The sequence below is a fragment of the Eleginops maclovinus genome, chromosome 7, assembly GCF_036324505.1.
Source record: "Eleginops maclovinus isolate JMC-PN-2008 ecotype Puerto Natales chromosome 7, JC_Emac_rtc_rv5, whole genome shotgun sequence".
NCBI classification, from domain to species: domain Eukaryota; kingdom Metazoa; phylum Chordata; class Actinopteri; order Perciformes; family Eleginopidae; genus Eleginops; species Eleginops maclovinus.
In genome coordinates this window covers 12,418,863-12,435,284 of record NC_086355.1, presented here as the reverse complement: position 1 = coordinate 12,435,284, position 16,422 = coordinate 12,418,863, and the positions used below count along the sequence as shown (strand labels likewise).

The 16,422-nt window shown below is 42.4% G+C and overlaps 2 protein-coding genes across 2 annotated transcripts; one reads left to right on the top strand and one right to left on the bottom strand.

Annotated features, from left to right (window-relative positions):
- Positions 1–184: 184 nt before the first annotated feature.
- Positions 185–3,538, bottom strand: tmem41aa (transmembrane protein 41aa). Its single transcript, XM_063887118.1, has 6 exons — positions 3,467–3,538; positions 3,215–3,423; positions 2,558–2,708; positions 1,840–2,001; positions 1,331–1,469; positions 185–999 (listed from the first exon to the last, which is right to left on the bottom strand). Exons 2-6 carry the CDS (start codon positions 3,373–3,375, stop codon positions 779–781), a joined length of 834 nt encoding a protein of 277 aa, XP_063743188.1. The 5' UTR covers positions 3,376–3,423; positions 3,467–3,538; the 3' UTR covers positions 185–778.
- A 707-nt stretch (positions 3,539–4,245) lies between these two features.
- ehhadh (enoyl-CoA, hydratase/3-hydroxyacyl CoA dehydrogenase) lies at positions 4,246–15,897 on the top strand. The gene is made up of 7 exons (XM_063886977.1): positions 4,246–4,448; positions 5,339–5,442; positions 9,223–9,392; positions 9,644–9,755; positions 10,473–10,577; positions 13,459–13,800; positions 14,143–15,897. Exons 1-7 carry the CDS (start codon positions 4,375–4,377, stop codon positions 15,393–15,395), a joined length of 2,160 nt encoding a protein of 719 aa, XP_063743047.1. The 5' UTR covers positions 4,246–4,374; the 3' UTR covers positions 15,396–15,897.
- The last annotated feature ends 525 nt before the right edge of the window (positions 15,898–16,422 follow it).

Sequence of the window (16,422 nt, the reverse complement as noted above, 5' to 3'; positions counted from 1 at the left end):
GAGACAGAAAGCTGACATAACATTTTAAATCTTAACCCAAACGAAGAAAGAGTTTTAAAATAACACTGTGCAGTGTGAATAGCACTGTACAAAAGACTGTAAAAAGAGGCAGAGAGAAGAATTAACTTACCTTAAATAGTGAGGCCAAATTACACAATTTGAAAAACTTTGAGTTCCAACAAAGTTTAAAAATGTTAAAAATTGCCCAACACCCTTTATTACAATTTATACTTAAAATGTGATTGTCAAAAAAGAAAAATACAATTTCCAAGTATATGCTGCAGACCTTTTTCAGTTACCAATACAAGTATTCACACGAAACCAAATACCAATTATCTGAGCCAATAAGCTACAACAAACATGAGCAGGCTGTTACATTAGTTTTCCCAAACTGGTGGAGGTAGAAGTTTGAATCAGAGTCCAGCACTGCAGACAGGCACTTGAAACACTGGCTGTTTACATTGAAGCAAGGTCCCCTTTAAATTCTTCCCTCTGTCCTTATGATTGCTGTACATTCATATATCTTTATACATATTCTGTGCCCAAAGATGCTGGGGCATAGAAACACAAAGATTTGGTTAAACAAAATACCTGGCTACAAATCCCCATGTGCCAGTTCTATTTTTATTTTATTTTTTAAAGCTCTCCATCCTCAGGTGGCTCCAGGTAAGATAAAAGAAACCTTTACACGTTTCTGCAGTTTTTTTCTGAAGAGTCCCCACTTTGATTACATTCAATCTTGGGGGTAGAGAGCCAGGGAAAAAACTCCAAGAACAAATCACTGGACCTTCTTCTCCGTGTTGAGCCCGTTCTGTGATGGGAAGTCAAGTTTGAGACGTTTCTGACTGAAGCGGCGGATGAGGGCGCCGGGTAGCAGCGCCATGCAGGCGATGGCCAGCAGCTGCAGCAGCCTGTCCCAGGAGAACAAGTCGTCCAGCGACGCCACCTCAGACAGCATGACGCCCGTCTGGACACAGATGAAGTTGTACGGCAGGAGGCCTACAGACACAGAGGGCAGGTCAGAAAGAAAACTGTAGTTAGACATCATATGAAGGTTTATGAGCAGTGTTGGAAGAAACGTTCAATACTTTAAATTTGAAGGCAAGTTATAATGTGATGTAAATCGAGTCAAGACCTTGTTGTGAGCCCTTTTACTTCAAAATAACACAATCACATGTTGAAATGGATGATTTGACAGGGGGACGATTACAATTAGTCATATTAATTAGCCTAAACTAATACAAACAACCATTAAAGCAGTCTTTAAGTGTGGGTTTAGGTGAATGTGAGGTCCTTTTCTTTTCATGTTATGTGATCCTTGTGTTCTTACCAATGAAGACTGAGCAGAAGAAGAAGGTGATGGGGATGTTGACAATAGGAGCAGACATGTTCAAAAACCAGTTGGGAGTCATGGGAAAAAATCGCAGGAAGAGTAGAAAGAATAACAAACAGTCCTTGTTCTCCTCAACCTGATAGAAAAGATAATATTGTAAAAGAGATTTTAGAATATATAGGGACAGTAGTAGTGTGTTTGTTGCTTTGCGAGATATTTTCGGTGTCAATGTTATGTCATCTTGCTTTCTAGTACTGTCATTTAAAAGAAAATGCTGTTCGAAATGACATTTGGCCCATTTTGGGGAACAAAAATAGATATTCCTGTTGCACATTTATATACACAGAACGATAACGTGTGAGCATAGCATTCGGGTCAGGAAAATAAAACGTGATAGTCTAAATGAAAGCAAACCATAAAGACTTGTTTATCGTTATAACATACAGTGGAAGTGAATCAATAGTTGTTGCCTTGAATAAGTTGTTTACATGGTGTCACAGATTTACCTTCCTCTGCAGCATGGAGACTTTATCAGGGAAGAGGTTAGCGATGTAGCGCTTTCCAAAGGCCTGGGACAGGAGGTAGCATATGGTGGAGCCCACAGTAGTGAGCACACAGGCAAGCAGAAGTCCTTGATAGGGTCCAAATATAGCTCCTGCTAAAATATTCTGCATAATGACAAGTGGAGAGGACCAGAGTTATTACACATCATAAAAGTGTGTAATGATCCTCACAGACATGCACATCAAGACAGTTTACTGCATATCTCTTCCTGCAAAAAGAAGAGAAGTACTCTCAAACTCTGTTAGGGGAGTTGAATCAATGTAACTGGGGAAGAAAAGCTGTCACACAAGTCTAATAAAGTCTGCACACAAAAGGGAATTCTGACATCCTTTTATTGTTTGAGCTTGCAGGATATTTTTTATCCTCTGCAGTGTGTGTTTAGAGAAGGGGCCTAGCTTTTTCATTTTTCCTTAAAGCCTACTTCATTTGTGTCACACCTACCATACATTTTAATTTTCCAAATTGGCCTTAAATCAATCATTTTTTCTGTAAAACATGTCAATAAATACTGTGACTACATCTCACGTATGAAGATCAAATGACTTGCTTTAATTGGTGTAAACATTTGAAAGACATTCGACATGTAAGATGTCCACATCCATGGTTTTGCCTTGTTATCCCGCATCAGTACAAAGAACACCTTAAACCATTTTACCTTACCAGAAATGAAGATCCAGGAATGGCAAAGGACTGCTTGTAAAGATATGCACTACAGAAGAGTAGCAGGACATATCCAGTGTGCTCCGTCTTGTAAAACTGCAGGAGCTCAGCCAGTTCCCTCAGCTCCTCCAAGTCTGAGGGGAACTTCAACCTGCAAGGACATCCATTCCCAAGTTAGTCCCATCATGCACTTCCTTCAGGAACAAACAGTGTTGGGAATCATGAACAGATATAACAAAGGATATTATGGTAATCAAAAACATTTAACTATTGACATAGTATACCTAATGGTGACAAGTTTATAAATGCTTATATGTGCTTGTTTTTCCAATTTTACACTGAATTACTGTTGATACTATATCAGATGACTGAAGTTAACACTTTGGCCTTAAGGTGTATTGGGTTTATAGCCATTAACAGTTATCTTACAGAGTCCAGCACTGCAGACAGTTATATCTTACAGTACATAAACTATACACGTACAAAGTGAGTGTTTCTCTGCATGATGATATTGAGTGTGAGATAGGAGCATGCTTACATAAGCGGTATTGATATTATCGTTACAGTTAAACACCATTTCTAGATAAAGACCTATATTACATAACTAAGAGATAACTTTATCATCTCTGGCTAAGGTACTAAGCCTTTATCAGTCACCTGCTGGGCTCCTCGGAGCTGTCAGCGGGCTGCCCGTTCTCCTCATGGTGACTGCGGGCAGCTGGAGGTCTCCGTGGCGCCGCAGGAAGGTACAGGGACAGAGAGTACAGGTACACACTGGCTGCAGCAACAACAGCGAGTAGTCCCAAAAGTGAGCGCATATTCCTCCCCACACTGTCAGCCTGGAGACGGCTGCTTCTCCTCGGTGTCAGTCCCCACACTGTCAGCCTGGAGACGGCTGCTTCTCCTCGGTGTCAGTCAGAGCACCGGAGACATGAGAAATGGCCAACCGCTGCCTCTTCTTCTACTACTTTGAGATTTAACTGCAACTGGAATACTTGTTGTTACTGCCATCTTCTGGAGGCCTTTAACCGCTGAAAGATAAGGGGGGTCCAACAAAAATTAAGTGAACGCCGAAAATATATTGCAAGAACGAATTCCCTGCCAATTTCTTTTAAAATAACAACCTTTTTTTTTAAAAAATCATTTTGGGGAATATTCCTTGTTTACAAAAACTCAATAACTCTATTATGCAGCGTATTGCAACCAAAACAAACACCTCTCTAATTCATGGTCTCCTGCTGGCAAAAGTACAACACTTATAGTGAAGAAACATTCGTTTGAATTATTTTGACAATTATTTATTTATATGTTTTTGTAATTAAAAAAAGCATTGCCTTATAATAATAATAATAATAATAATAATAATAATAATAATAATAATAATAATCATCAGCATTAATAATAATAATAATAATAATAATAATAATAATAATAATAATAATAATAATAATGATCATCAGCATTAATAATAATAATAATAGATTATATTTTCTTTGAGCTTGTACTGGTGCTCAAAGACGCGTTATTATGAATTAAACGATACTACACTAAAATAGGCAAATTAAAAGCATACGCAGAAAAAAGGGACAAATGGACATATTTAGTTTTTCTAACTAACTCCAGGCCAGATGGGGGCGCTAAAGCCCGGAATCGTTACCCCCAAAACCGCCCACTATAAACAACTCAGAAAAGAAGTGAAGAAGAAGAGGGACCGCAAAAGTGTGATAAAGGTGATGCAGTCTTGGCAGCAGGACTAAAGTTACAAAGTTCAGTCCACAAACCAGAAACAAGTGCGACAGTGTCTGGTATTCGGAAAGATGGCTGCATATAAGCGTGTTTCGGAGTCTGTCGCTTTGATTACTCTCCAGAATCCGCCTGTCAACGCACTCAGGTGAGCTAAAGTCAACAGGAAGCAGAGCTTCTTTGATCCATGAGCTTACCTGGAGTTTTTTTGTTCCTCTACTGAGAATACTGCATGGTCCTACATGGTGGGACTTTTATAGAAGCGTTAGGGATGTTGAATTCAAAACGTCCACAGGATAACGCACACAAGATAGCGATAGTAATAACTTGTTTTGTCAGAACAATATTAAATATATATAAATATTGCCAGATCAAAGGGGAAGGTATTTGCTGAAGTATTTAGGTCTATTATAGGTGTAGGAATTTCCATTTTCAATTATATATACTTTATCCGACAGAATTGACATGGTAGAGGAAATTATTACATTAACAAAATGTATGATAACCTTGCATACAATGAAACATTGATGTAGACAATATACAATGTATATGTATACAATAACCTTCTATCTTGACCTGCTAGAATTGGCTGCTTACTAGATAATTGATCTGTGAAAATAATTGACAGGGGAAAATTGTGCTGAATAATGAATACTTCTGATAGTTTTAATTGCTTTTGATGATTAGTTTTCTCTAAATTTACTTAAGTGAACTATTGAATGCAGGACTTTTACTTATAGTATTGTGGTGTTGCAAAGCCTAATCTGCTGGTCAATGATCTACTTCTGCAGACGGCTTCAGTTATGGGTTAAAAGCAGCGCTACAACAGAATGGGTGCTTGTCCCAAATATTTATCCTGAAGATCACTACTAAATGTAGGTCATAATAATTAACATTATTTAGAGGAAGAAGTCCTGTAACAGAAAGGTGTAAATCGTCGCTTTACTGGACTTATAACAATTTAAAGGGTTACTGAAAGGTGAACTTTAGAAATATTGTGCATCCAGTATAATGTAAACATGTTATTTTTTTATGCAGTGCAGCGGTGAGGCAGGGCATCGTCGATACAGTGGAGAGAGCCCTCAGTGACCCAAACGTGACAGCTGTGGTCATCTGTGGCCAGAATGGAGTCTTCTGTGGAGGTATGGACATTATTTTTATGTCTTGTATTTTCTGCAACTCTACAATGGTTGCACAAATAGGTCCCAAAATATGTTTGAATTGTGTTTTGACTTGACTTCTTCCAATTGTCTATTACAAACCTTGAAATGGTTGTAGAGATCAGTGCAAAAGGTGACAAGAGTACATTATACAACCCCAGTAGGCTTGCAAAAACATTTTTAAATAGAATTTGTTGATTAAATAAAAACTTCTTCCAATTGTCTATTGCAAACCAAATGGGGAGCAGGGAACCATCTAAGCTGTGTACAGTAAGGATGGGACGCTGTTGACCTCAACTGATAGTGTGTTAGGGCGGTGGAAGGAACACTTTGAGGAACTCCTGAATCCAACAACTCCGCCCTCTATGTTAGAGGCGGAGCTGGAGTATGAAGGGGGATCAACTCCAATCTCACGGGGGGGAAGTCACTGATGTAGTCAAACAGCTCCACAGTGGCAAAGCCCCGGGGATGGATGAGATCCGCCCAGAAATGCTGAAGGCTCTGGGTGTTGAGGGACTGTCATGGTTGACACGTCTCATCAACATTGCGTGGAAGTCGGAAACAGTACCGAAGGAATGGCAGACCGGGGTGGTGGTTCCCCTTTTTAAAAAGGGGGATCAGAGGGTGTGTGCCAATTACAGAGGTATCACATTACTCAGCCTCCCCGGGAAAGTTTACTCTAAGGTGCTTGAAAGGAGGGTCCGGCCGATTGTCGAACCTCAGATTGAAGAGGAACAATGCGGATTTCGTCCTGGTCGTGGAACGACGGACCAGCTTTTCACTCTCGCAAGGATCCTGGATGGGGCCTGGGAGTACGCTCATCCGGTCTACATGTGCATTGTGGATTTGGAGAAGGCGTATGACCGGGTTCCCAGGGAGATACTGTGGGAGGTGCTGCGGGAGTATGGGGTGAGGGGGTCTCGACTCAGGGCCATCCAATCTCTGTACTCTCAAAGCGAGAGCTGTGTCCGGGTCCTCGGCAGCACGTCGGACCGATTTCCGGTGAGGGTTGGCCTCCGCCAGGGCTGCACTTTGTCACCAATCCTGTTTGTGATATTCATGGGCAGGATTTTGAGGCGTAGTCGTGGGGGAAGGGGTCTGCAGTTCGGTGGGCTAAGGATTGCACCTCTGCTTTTTGCAGATGATGTGATCCTAATGGCTTCATCGGCCTGTTACCTTCAGCACTCACTGGATCGGTTCGCGGCCGAGTGTGAAGCGGCTGGGATGAGGATCAGCACCTCAAAATCTGAGGCCATGGTTCTCAGCAGGAAACCGATGGACTGTCCACTCCAGGTAGGGAATGAAGCCTCACCCCAAGTGAAGGAGTTCAAGTATCTTGCGGGTCTTGTTCTCGAGTGAGGGAACAATGGAGCGTGAAATGGGCCGGAGAATCGGAGCAGCGGGACCAGTACTGCAGTTGCTTTACCACACCGTTGTGACGAAAAGAGAGCTGAGCCAGAAGGCAAAGCTCTCTGTCTACTGGGACATCTTCGTTCCTACCCTCACCTATGGTCATGAAGGATGGGTCATGACCGAAAGAACGAGATCGCGGATACAAGCAGCCAAAATGGGATTTCTCTGCAGGGTGGCTGGCATCTCCCTTAGGGATAAGGTGAGAAGTTCAGTCATCCGGGAGGGACTCGGCGTAGAACCGCTGCTCCTTTGCGTTGAAAGGAGCCAGTTGAGGTGGTTCGGGCACCTAGTGAGGATGCCACCTGGGCGCCTCCCTAGGGAGGTGTTCCAGGCACGTCCAGCTGGGAAGAGACCGAGGGGTAGACCTAGGACCAGGTGGAGGGATTATATCTCTTCGCTGGCCTGGGAGCGCCTTGGAATCCCCCAGTCAGAGCTGGTTGATGTGGCCAGGGAAAGGAAAGTTTGGGGCTCTCTGCTGGAGCTGTTACCTCCGCGACCCTGACGGAAAAGCGGGAGAAGATGGATGGATGGATGGATGGATGGATTAAATAAAAACAATACTGTGTCATTTAATAAATGTTTAACAATTGAAGTGTGTGTATATATATATATATATATATATACAGTGGGGAGAACAAGTATTTGATACACTGCCGATTTTGCAGGTTTTCCCACTTACAGAGCATGTAGAAGTCTGTAATTTTTATCAAAGGTACTCTTCAACTGTGAGAGACGGAATCTAAAACAAAAATCCAGAAAATCACATTGTATGATTTTTAAATAATTAGTTTGCATTTTATTGCATAACATAAGTATTTGATACATCAGAAAAACTGAAATTAATATTTGGTACAGAAACCTTTGTTTGCAATTACAGAGAGCAGATGTTTCCTGTAGTTCTTGACCAGGATTGCACACACTGCAGCAGGGATTTTCTCTTCTCTCTTTCTCTTCTCCAGATCCTTCAGGTTTCGGGGCTGTTGCTGGGCAATATGGACTTTCAGCTCCCTCCAAAGATTTTCTATTGGGTTCAGGTCTGGAGGCCACTCCAGGACCTTGAGATGCTTCTCACGGAGCCACTCCTTAGTTGCCCTGGCTGTGTTTCGGGTCGTTGTCATGCTGGAAGACCCAGCCACGACCTATCTTCAATGCTCTTACTGAGGGAAGGAGGTTGTTGGCCAAGATCTCGCGATACATGGCCCCATCCATCCTCCCCTCAATACGGTGCAGTCGTCCTGTCCCCTTTGCAGAAAAGCATCCCCAAAGAATGATGTTTCCACCTCCATGCTTCAGGGTTGGGATGGTGTTCTTGGGGTTGTACTCATCCTTGTTCTTCCTCCAAACACGGCGAGTGGAGTTTAGACCAAAAAGCTCTATTTTTGTCTCATCAGACCACATGACCTTCTCCCATTCCTCCTCTGGATCATCCAGATAGTCATTGGCAAACTTCAGACGGGCCAGGACATGCGCTGGCTTGAGCAGGGGGACCTTGCGTGCGCTGCAGGATTTTAATCCATGACGGCGTAGTGTGGTTTTTCTTTGAGACTGTGGTCCCAGCTCTCTTCAGGTCATTGACCAGGTCCTGCCGTGTAGTTCTTGGCTGATCCTTCACCTTCCTCATGATCATTGATGCCCCACGAGGTGAGATCTTGCATGGAGCCCCAGACCCAGGGAGATTGACCGTCCTCTTGAACTTCTTCCATTTTCTAATAACTGCGCCAACAGTTGTTGCCTTCTCACCAAGCTGCTTGCCTATTGTCCTGTAGCCCATCCCAGCCTTGTGCAGGTCTACAATTGTATCCCTGATGTCCTTACAGAGCTCTCTGGTCTTGGCCATTGTGGAGAGGTTGGAGTCTGTTTGATTGAGTGTGTGGACAGGTCTCTTTTATACAGGTAACGAGTTCAAACAGGTGCAGTTAATACAGGTAATGAGTGGAGAACAAGAGGGCTTCTTAAAGAAACACTAACAGGTCTGTGAGAGCCGGAATTCTTACTGGTTGGTAGGTGATCAAATACTTGTCATGCAATAAAATGCTAATTCATTATTTAAAAATCATACAATGTGATTTGGGGGATTTTTGTTTTAGATTCCATCTCTCACAGTTGAAGTGTACCTATGATAAAAATGACAGACCTCTACATGCTTTGTAAGTGGGAAAACCTGCAAAATCGGCAGTGTATCAAATACCACTGTATATATGCCTCCCGGGGGTTTGTTCATTTCCTCAGAGACAGAAGCACAACCAAACATTTGTGTTGAACCAGATGCAACTTATTATATAGTCTGTTGTTTCTGTCTTTCTTTTTGAACACTTTTGATAACAAAATCCATTGCATTTTGCACAACAGGAGCAGACATCAAGGAGTTTGGGTCAAACATGTCTGGCCCTCCACTAATTCCGATGATCCACGCCATTGAGTCTGCCAACAAGCCGGTGGTGGCTGCCATAGAAGGAAGCGCTTTAGGTGGAGGGCTTGAGTTGGCGCTTGGTTGTCATTATCGAATTGCACACTCTAAAGTGAGTTCATGCTTCAGATTGCTCTCTCTCTCTTTTTAATGTCAGTGTAGTGCTGCATCAGTGTCTAACCAGCATGTTGTAATGAGTAAGTGTTGGTTTATTTGTTAGGTTCAAAACACAACCTTCACTATTGTGCAAAAGGTAATAACCTGTGCAATATATAGTTATTGTTAAGCGTAAGAATGACATGAAAAACCCACACTGTTAAGCCCCTTCTGTTACTCATACTTTATGCCTTCGTGTCCTTTCAGGCCAGGCTGGGGCTTCCAGAGGTGAGTTTGGGTCTGCTGCCAGCCGCAGGAGGAAGCCAACGTCTGCCAAGGCTCATCGGGGTCCCAGCTGCCTTAAACCTCATCACCACAGGTAGTGAAGACAGGTTAACCCAGCTTGACTATTAAAGAAATGATTATAAAAGTGTTGACATTCTTTAAAGTGTCAGGCTAGAAAAAGGGAAGTGTATATTTATATGAATAAGTCACAATGCATCTTAATATAATCCTGATACCCAAATTATGACTTTGACACAACTCCTGCCCTAAAATGATTGATTTTGATACTGTGACTATAGCAAAATCCTGAAATATCAGGCGATGTCATGGATTACTATTGGTGTTATCAGTATTGTGATATCTTTCTAGAATCAGTATGCCATGCAATCATATCAAATGTTGGTCTGAGTGTTCTGTTTTTACACCCACATGTAGATGTCCCTGCATATTGTTGATCTAAAAATGTATTATTAACAATCATTGACTTGGCAGAGCTGTTGATGGACGCCCTTTTCACAACATGCAGCTGCTGCTAACATAAGATTGGTAGTTTACTCTGATGACCAGCAGAGGTCAGCATGTGTCTAATATTCTGCCCTGTTCAGATCATTAGACATTTTGGTTAAGCAAACTGTTATTCTTTATCGTATTCTGACATTTATCAAGGACACAAATGGCTTTTGTCCAAATCTAAAAGGGAATAATGTAGTTATACTGTGCTTGGCTGGAAAGCGTGTTATCCCTCATCTAAGCATTTGAAATGTCACATGTCATCCAGATAGACCTTTGATGCCCTTCTTATCTCCCACAGGCCGCCATGTCACTGCCGCTGAGGCCCTGCAACTTGGCATAGTCGATCAGGTTACTGACCACAACACTGTGGACGCAGCTGTGAAGTTTGCCCTGAGTGTTGCAGGTGAGGCACAGAAAACCGATTGCAAAAGTTTTAAAATCCATTCACTTTCTACTGGCTTAAAAAATGAATTTAGTGGAAAGAAGTTACATTCCTCCCCAGAGAAGTTATTTTGGGCAAGTCCGAACATCAAGAACTGTCGACATGTAGGTTCGTGGAAATCAAAGGAAGCAGAAAACACGGCAGGCAGATCCTCTACCACAGAAGCCATAAATGTTTCATGGCTCTGTCAGATCTGCTCTGATGTCTTCACTGCTTTTGCTCTATTATTTAAAAGGGCGAAAAGGGACAAACTATCCTTGAATATTAATAACTGGCTCTAGCCAGTCATTTAGGAGGATATGGTTTTCTCTGTGTTCGTGAATCAGAATAATTAACACTCTAAATGGACTGATAAAGTGGCCCACATCGCCACAGTTTACCAAAAAGGATTTCTATGTATGTGTAAAGGGTGTGTTAAATGAAAAAGCAACTTTTAGGAACAATTTGTAGTCTATTTTTGTACAATGCTTACATTTTCTAATTCTGCTGTTGATCAGATGATGTTTTATACTTTACAATAATTCAACAGTAGCCAAACATTTATACATCTCCTTTTCATAGTAAAGTAATACCTTTTTATACAACATTTTCAGTGGTACTACTCTTTCAGACCTGCTATTGATTCTCTTACCTTAGCTTATCATAACGACTGAAAGCAGTGAGAAACAGCTAGCCTTGTTCTTTCCATAGTTGCCTAGCAGCAAACCTCTAATCAACGCATTGTGTAGTTTTTTATCCGTTCAAAAGCTAAAGTGTAAAAACCACAAATTGCAGGTTATTTGCTGGACTGGTTCTTGGCCTGAGCGCTCAGACCCCCTAGCTGTTTCCCCTTTCTGCTAGTCTCAACACTTTTTATATTTAACGTACAGATATGATTATGATATCAATAATTTCATACAACTCTCAATAGGAAAGTCCTTAAGCATATTTCTTCAAAAGTATCAAGAAATGCTTTTACCAAGCTCATATTGTGAAGTACTGCACATACCATCTACTCCAGCGTGCAGTTTTGAGTGTTTATATTTTTTCTGATTATGAGGTCAATGTGAATTATGTTTTAGCTGGTTTTACAACAGCCTTTGATTCTTTTGTATAAAGTGAAAATAAGGATGTTTTCATGACTGTAATTTAAGAAGCAAGTTACTTGTCATCTTTAACAGTTTGTTGCTAGCTTACTTGGCAATGATGGGACCTTTTTAAGATATTTAAATTGGTCTGAAAACTGTTAGTTTGTGCAAAATGTTCCACCTGTAGCAAATGATCACTCTAAGTCTGCACGAAATGCTAAAAGCAAGTCCCTAGGATTGCCTGTAAAACAACATTTCACAATCACAAGATGATTGCAGTCTGTTTATTTTTACAAATACACTTTTTTCCACATAGTACTGCCAAGATGACTTTGAGTGGGTGAGAAAGTGAGTGTTGTTTTTAAAGCTGAAGCTTAGAGTGAGTCAGACAGTGAAGCCAACAGCATATATGAGGGGAGATTTGAGGAGACGGGAAGGAAATCTGTGGAGACTTTGACCGATACTCGACTTTTGAGTTGAGTTAAGCAGGGGTGTTAAATTGGGAAGGGAAATATGTATCTAAATTTGCAATCGAAACGTCTGAATGTTTGAGAGATTGAGATGCACGGCCAGTGAGTCAACAAGCATAGAATAGATTTAGATACATTCATACATAAAAACACTAAACAGCAGTATAGCTGGCACATAAATAATTTTTAAAAAACGGTTTGACAACCTTCATTGATCCACGGGGGAGGGGAGGGTTGTACACACACACACACACACACACACACATGCGCAGATTCAAGTCTCTGCTGGTGACCAGATTAACTTTTTTACCTCAGTAGTTGCAACATCTGCCCGCTACATCTGTCAGAACAGCCAGGCTTTCCTCTTGCTGCACAACAAATCCATCGATGCAGCTCAACCATTTACAGATTAACCGCTGCAATAATGCCCTTCTAAAGTACATTGGAATCACATTGCGTTGCCACACAGCATCTCATCGACATTTATAATTGTACTTTTAACTGACCTGTTATGACCTTCAGCATGTACTGTTCTGCAGTGATATATTGATCGTGACTTTATTAGACACAATTGAAAGTTAGTGGACTAAGTGGAGATAACAGATTAGATGTGGCTGCTGTCACTTTAAGCTTTGCCATGGTGACCCAGTTTCTGGCCCAGACCCAGTGAATGTAATTCAGTGAAGCTGTGAGGGATTCCTACTACTGTCTCATGTGATCATGTCAGACGAGACAGGAATGGGTATTAAGATGCTTTTAACAAGGTTTTAGCAGACTGGTGGTCGTCTTCTCTCTCATTCTTCGTAGGCTTTAAATACAGCAGACCGGAAGCTTTGAGGATCTAATTTTAAGTCTTGTCATGTAGTTTCACCTGGAAAATTGCCCTGGTATTGTATCGTTGCTTGCAGGCATGAGAATCACAAAAATTCAATCACTCCCCTCTTTGCTAACAGAGTCGGAAATGCACTAGCTGTATTTCGCCCAGAACCAAATTGTTGCCTTCATTTAGTTTCATATCGGTGTTATTCTAAGTATACTGCATCTGTGAAGTGGCACTGGAGTCTCTATAATTATTTTGAGAATTGATCTATCATATCACTCTGCTCTTTAAACTACTGGGGTACCTAGTGATTGAGGAACCAATTATATACAGGCTGGAGAAAAATGACTAATGGGAAGTAGGAAGCACTTTTGAGTCTAGAAATAATATTCTGCAATAATTTATATTTATTTTTAGAAAAGTCAGAAAACTCCATGTAAACATGTCATTCATGGAGTCATGTTTCCTCCTTGTTTGTATTGCAGGTCGGTCACTGGATCCTCGTCGTATAAGTACTTATCCGTGTCCACAACAGCCTGATTTGGACGCTCTCTTTGAGGAGGTCATGCAGAAGGTGCGTCGGAGTGCCCGTGGAGCTATTGCACCCATTGCATGTGTCCAGGCAGTGCGGGCAGCTGCCACCCTGCCGTACACTCAGGGCATGGCGCGAGAGCAAGAGCTCATGGCCACTCTCTTCACCTCAGGCCAGGCCCGGGCCCTGCAGTACTGCTTCTTTGCTCAGAGAGCTGTTGGCAGGTGGAGGATGCCCAGTGGAGCCCGCTGGGACACAAGCAAGCCCAGGCCCGTACATAAAGCAGCTGTCATTGGTAAAAGCTTCTTTAATTTCTATTTATCTGAGCTAACAATACGCACAAGCTCATCTATAGTTACGCTGAATATATATGGATGAGCTCTCTCTTCTCTGCAGCAAGGGTTGGATTAATGACAATCTGGATACGTTAAGCCCAGCAGCTTGTGCATTAAAATTGCAAGCGTTGAAAAACTCCCAGTCTAAAACTATTTGCCTACTAGCATTATGAGAACACAAACACATTATTTACTGTGATTCTTCTTGTATATATTGTTGTTTTTTCTTGTCTAAAATTGTCTGTGGTATGTGTGAATTGTGATTCTGAGGTATTATTTGATTTGTGATATTGTCTAAAAAGGCCTCGGCACCATGGGGAGAGGCATTACCGTGGCCCTGGCTCAGACCGGGTTGTCTGTGATCGCCGTGGAGACCCAAGAGAAGCAGTTGATGGAGGCAAAGCAGGCGGTATCTGGCATGTTGGAGCGAGGAGCCAAGAGACGTGGTGTGGCTCCTGCGCTTGATAGAATCATCTACAGCCAGAACATCCAGGCTGTGGCGGATGTCGACCTGGTCATCGAGGCTGTCTTCGAGGACGTGGCCCTGAAGACCAAAGTCTTCAAACAGCTTTCTGCTGTTTGTAAACCCGGCACTTTACTGTGCACCAACACTTCTGCTCTAGACGTGGACCAGCTTGCCTCTGAGACCCCAAACCCCGAGCTGGTGGTCGGGATGCACTTCTTTGCTCCAGCCCATGTCATGAAGCTGTTGGAGGTGGTGTACGGGCCTCGGTCCTCTCCTGAAGCTGTGGCCACTGCCATGCAACTGGGGAAGAAAATGGGCAAAGCCAGTGTGGCAGTTGGCAACTGCCGAGGCTTTGTAGGGAACCGCATGCTGAAGCCATATGTTGAACAAGCTTTCTTTCTTTTGGAGGAGGGAGCTACACCTGAGTTGGTCGATCGAGCACTGGAGGAGTTTGGTTTTCCCATGGGTGTGTTCACAATGTCCGACCTCTCTGGGCTTGATGTGGGCTGGAGAGTCAGGAAAGGAGACGGGCTAGTGGAGCCTGGCGGGGCATCAGGGCGATCTGCTAGAGTCCGACAAGGTCGCAGGTACAGTCCTCTGGGAGACCTGCTCTGTGAGCATGGAAGGTTTGGCCAGAAAACCTGCAGGGGATGGTACCAGTATGACAAACCTGGGAGTCGCGTTGCCAGGTCTGACCCCTGGCTGCACAGCTTTCTGGAGGCGTACCGAGCCGAGCACGGCTTGGTGGCGCGACGCATCGACCACCAGGAGGTGCTGGAGCGCTGCCTCTATGCCCTGATCAACGAGGGCTTCCATATCCTGGATGATGGAATAGCTGCCGGTCCAGAAGACATTGATGTCATCTATGTCTCTGGTTACGGCTGGCCCAGGCACCGTGGAGGTCCGATGTTCTACGCCAACATGGTCGGGCTGGCAAAGGTCCTGGAGAGGCTGGAGCACTACCACCAGGCTCACCCTGATGTGCCCCACCTGCAGCCCTGCAGCCTGCTCAGGCGGCTGGTAGCCAGTGGCAGCCCACCTATCCACAGGTGGGGGGAAGTCATCAAGAAACTTCACAGTCAGCTTTAAATCTTAAGTAATTCAGCTTTAAGCTCTTTATTCACTACAATAATGACAAGCTTATACTGTGATAAACGGTAAATTGACTGTGCTTATATGGCAGTCTTCTGATCTTTTTGTTTTATATATTGTGATTATGAATTATTATCGGAGGCTGTTATGCTTGCTGTGATTTAATAATCATAATAGCTTTGTTTGTGCCAATTTATTAGGTACACAATGTATTATAATGAAATACAACAGTACATCTTATCTTAAACGATGTGTTGACATTTTATCAAATACATTGTTTTGACTTGCAATACATTGATGGTTGAATTGTTATCAAAAGATTGTCTCTTGTGTGTGTAAGTAGTGGCTGATCAAAACACTATAAACACAAGAAAGAGAGAATTATATTGATTTTCCTATATTAGGCTTGAATGTTTTTTAAGGAATCATGTTTAATAAATGTTGACACATTTTTTACTGTATGTACTATATGTGATAATAAAAATAATCTGATGTCTAAGGACCTGTTTTATACTGATTTATTAATTTGTACTGTACTTGTACTGTCCTGTTTGTGTGAAACTGACAGTATCTAGAGTAGCTGTTGTTTGGCTTGTTATTCCAGCTCTCAATGTGTCCAGGTAACTGCTTGTGGCATTTCATTTCATTTGTTTCATCAGTCAAACGACCTTCTCTGCAGGAGAGAAAAATCTAACTCTTCTTCATGTGTTAGTCTCTGGTTTCTAAATTTATGCTGACTCAGGCACAGCGGAGAGCCGAGGGGGACACGCGGTAAACTGCTCTTTATAAATCAATGGCTGACTCCCAAAGAAATGTCACGCCTCAGAACAGTAGATGATAGGGCTGCCATCTAGCGGTTTAGGTCTTCAGACTGAGCAGCTGGATTTGACATTATAATGATCTATTTTGTACTGCAGCTACACTGATTATGAACGTTTGTCTTTTAAAAACAGGAAAATAAATGATAACAAAAGTCATGAATTAAGAATGTAAAGGATAATGAAATGTATCCAGGATTACAAAA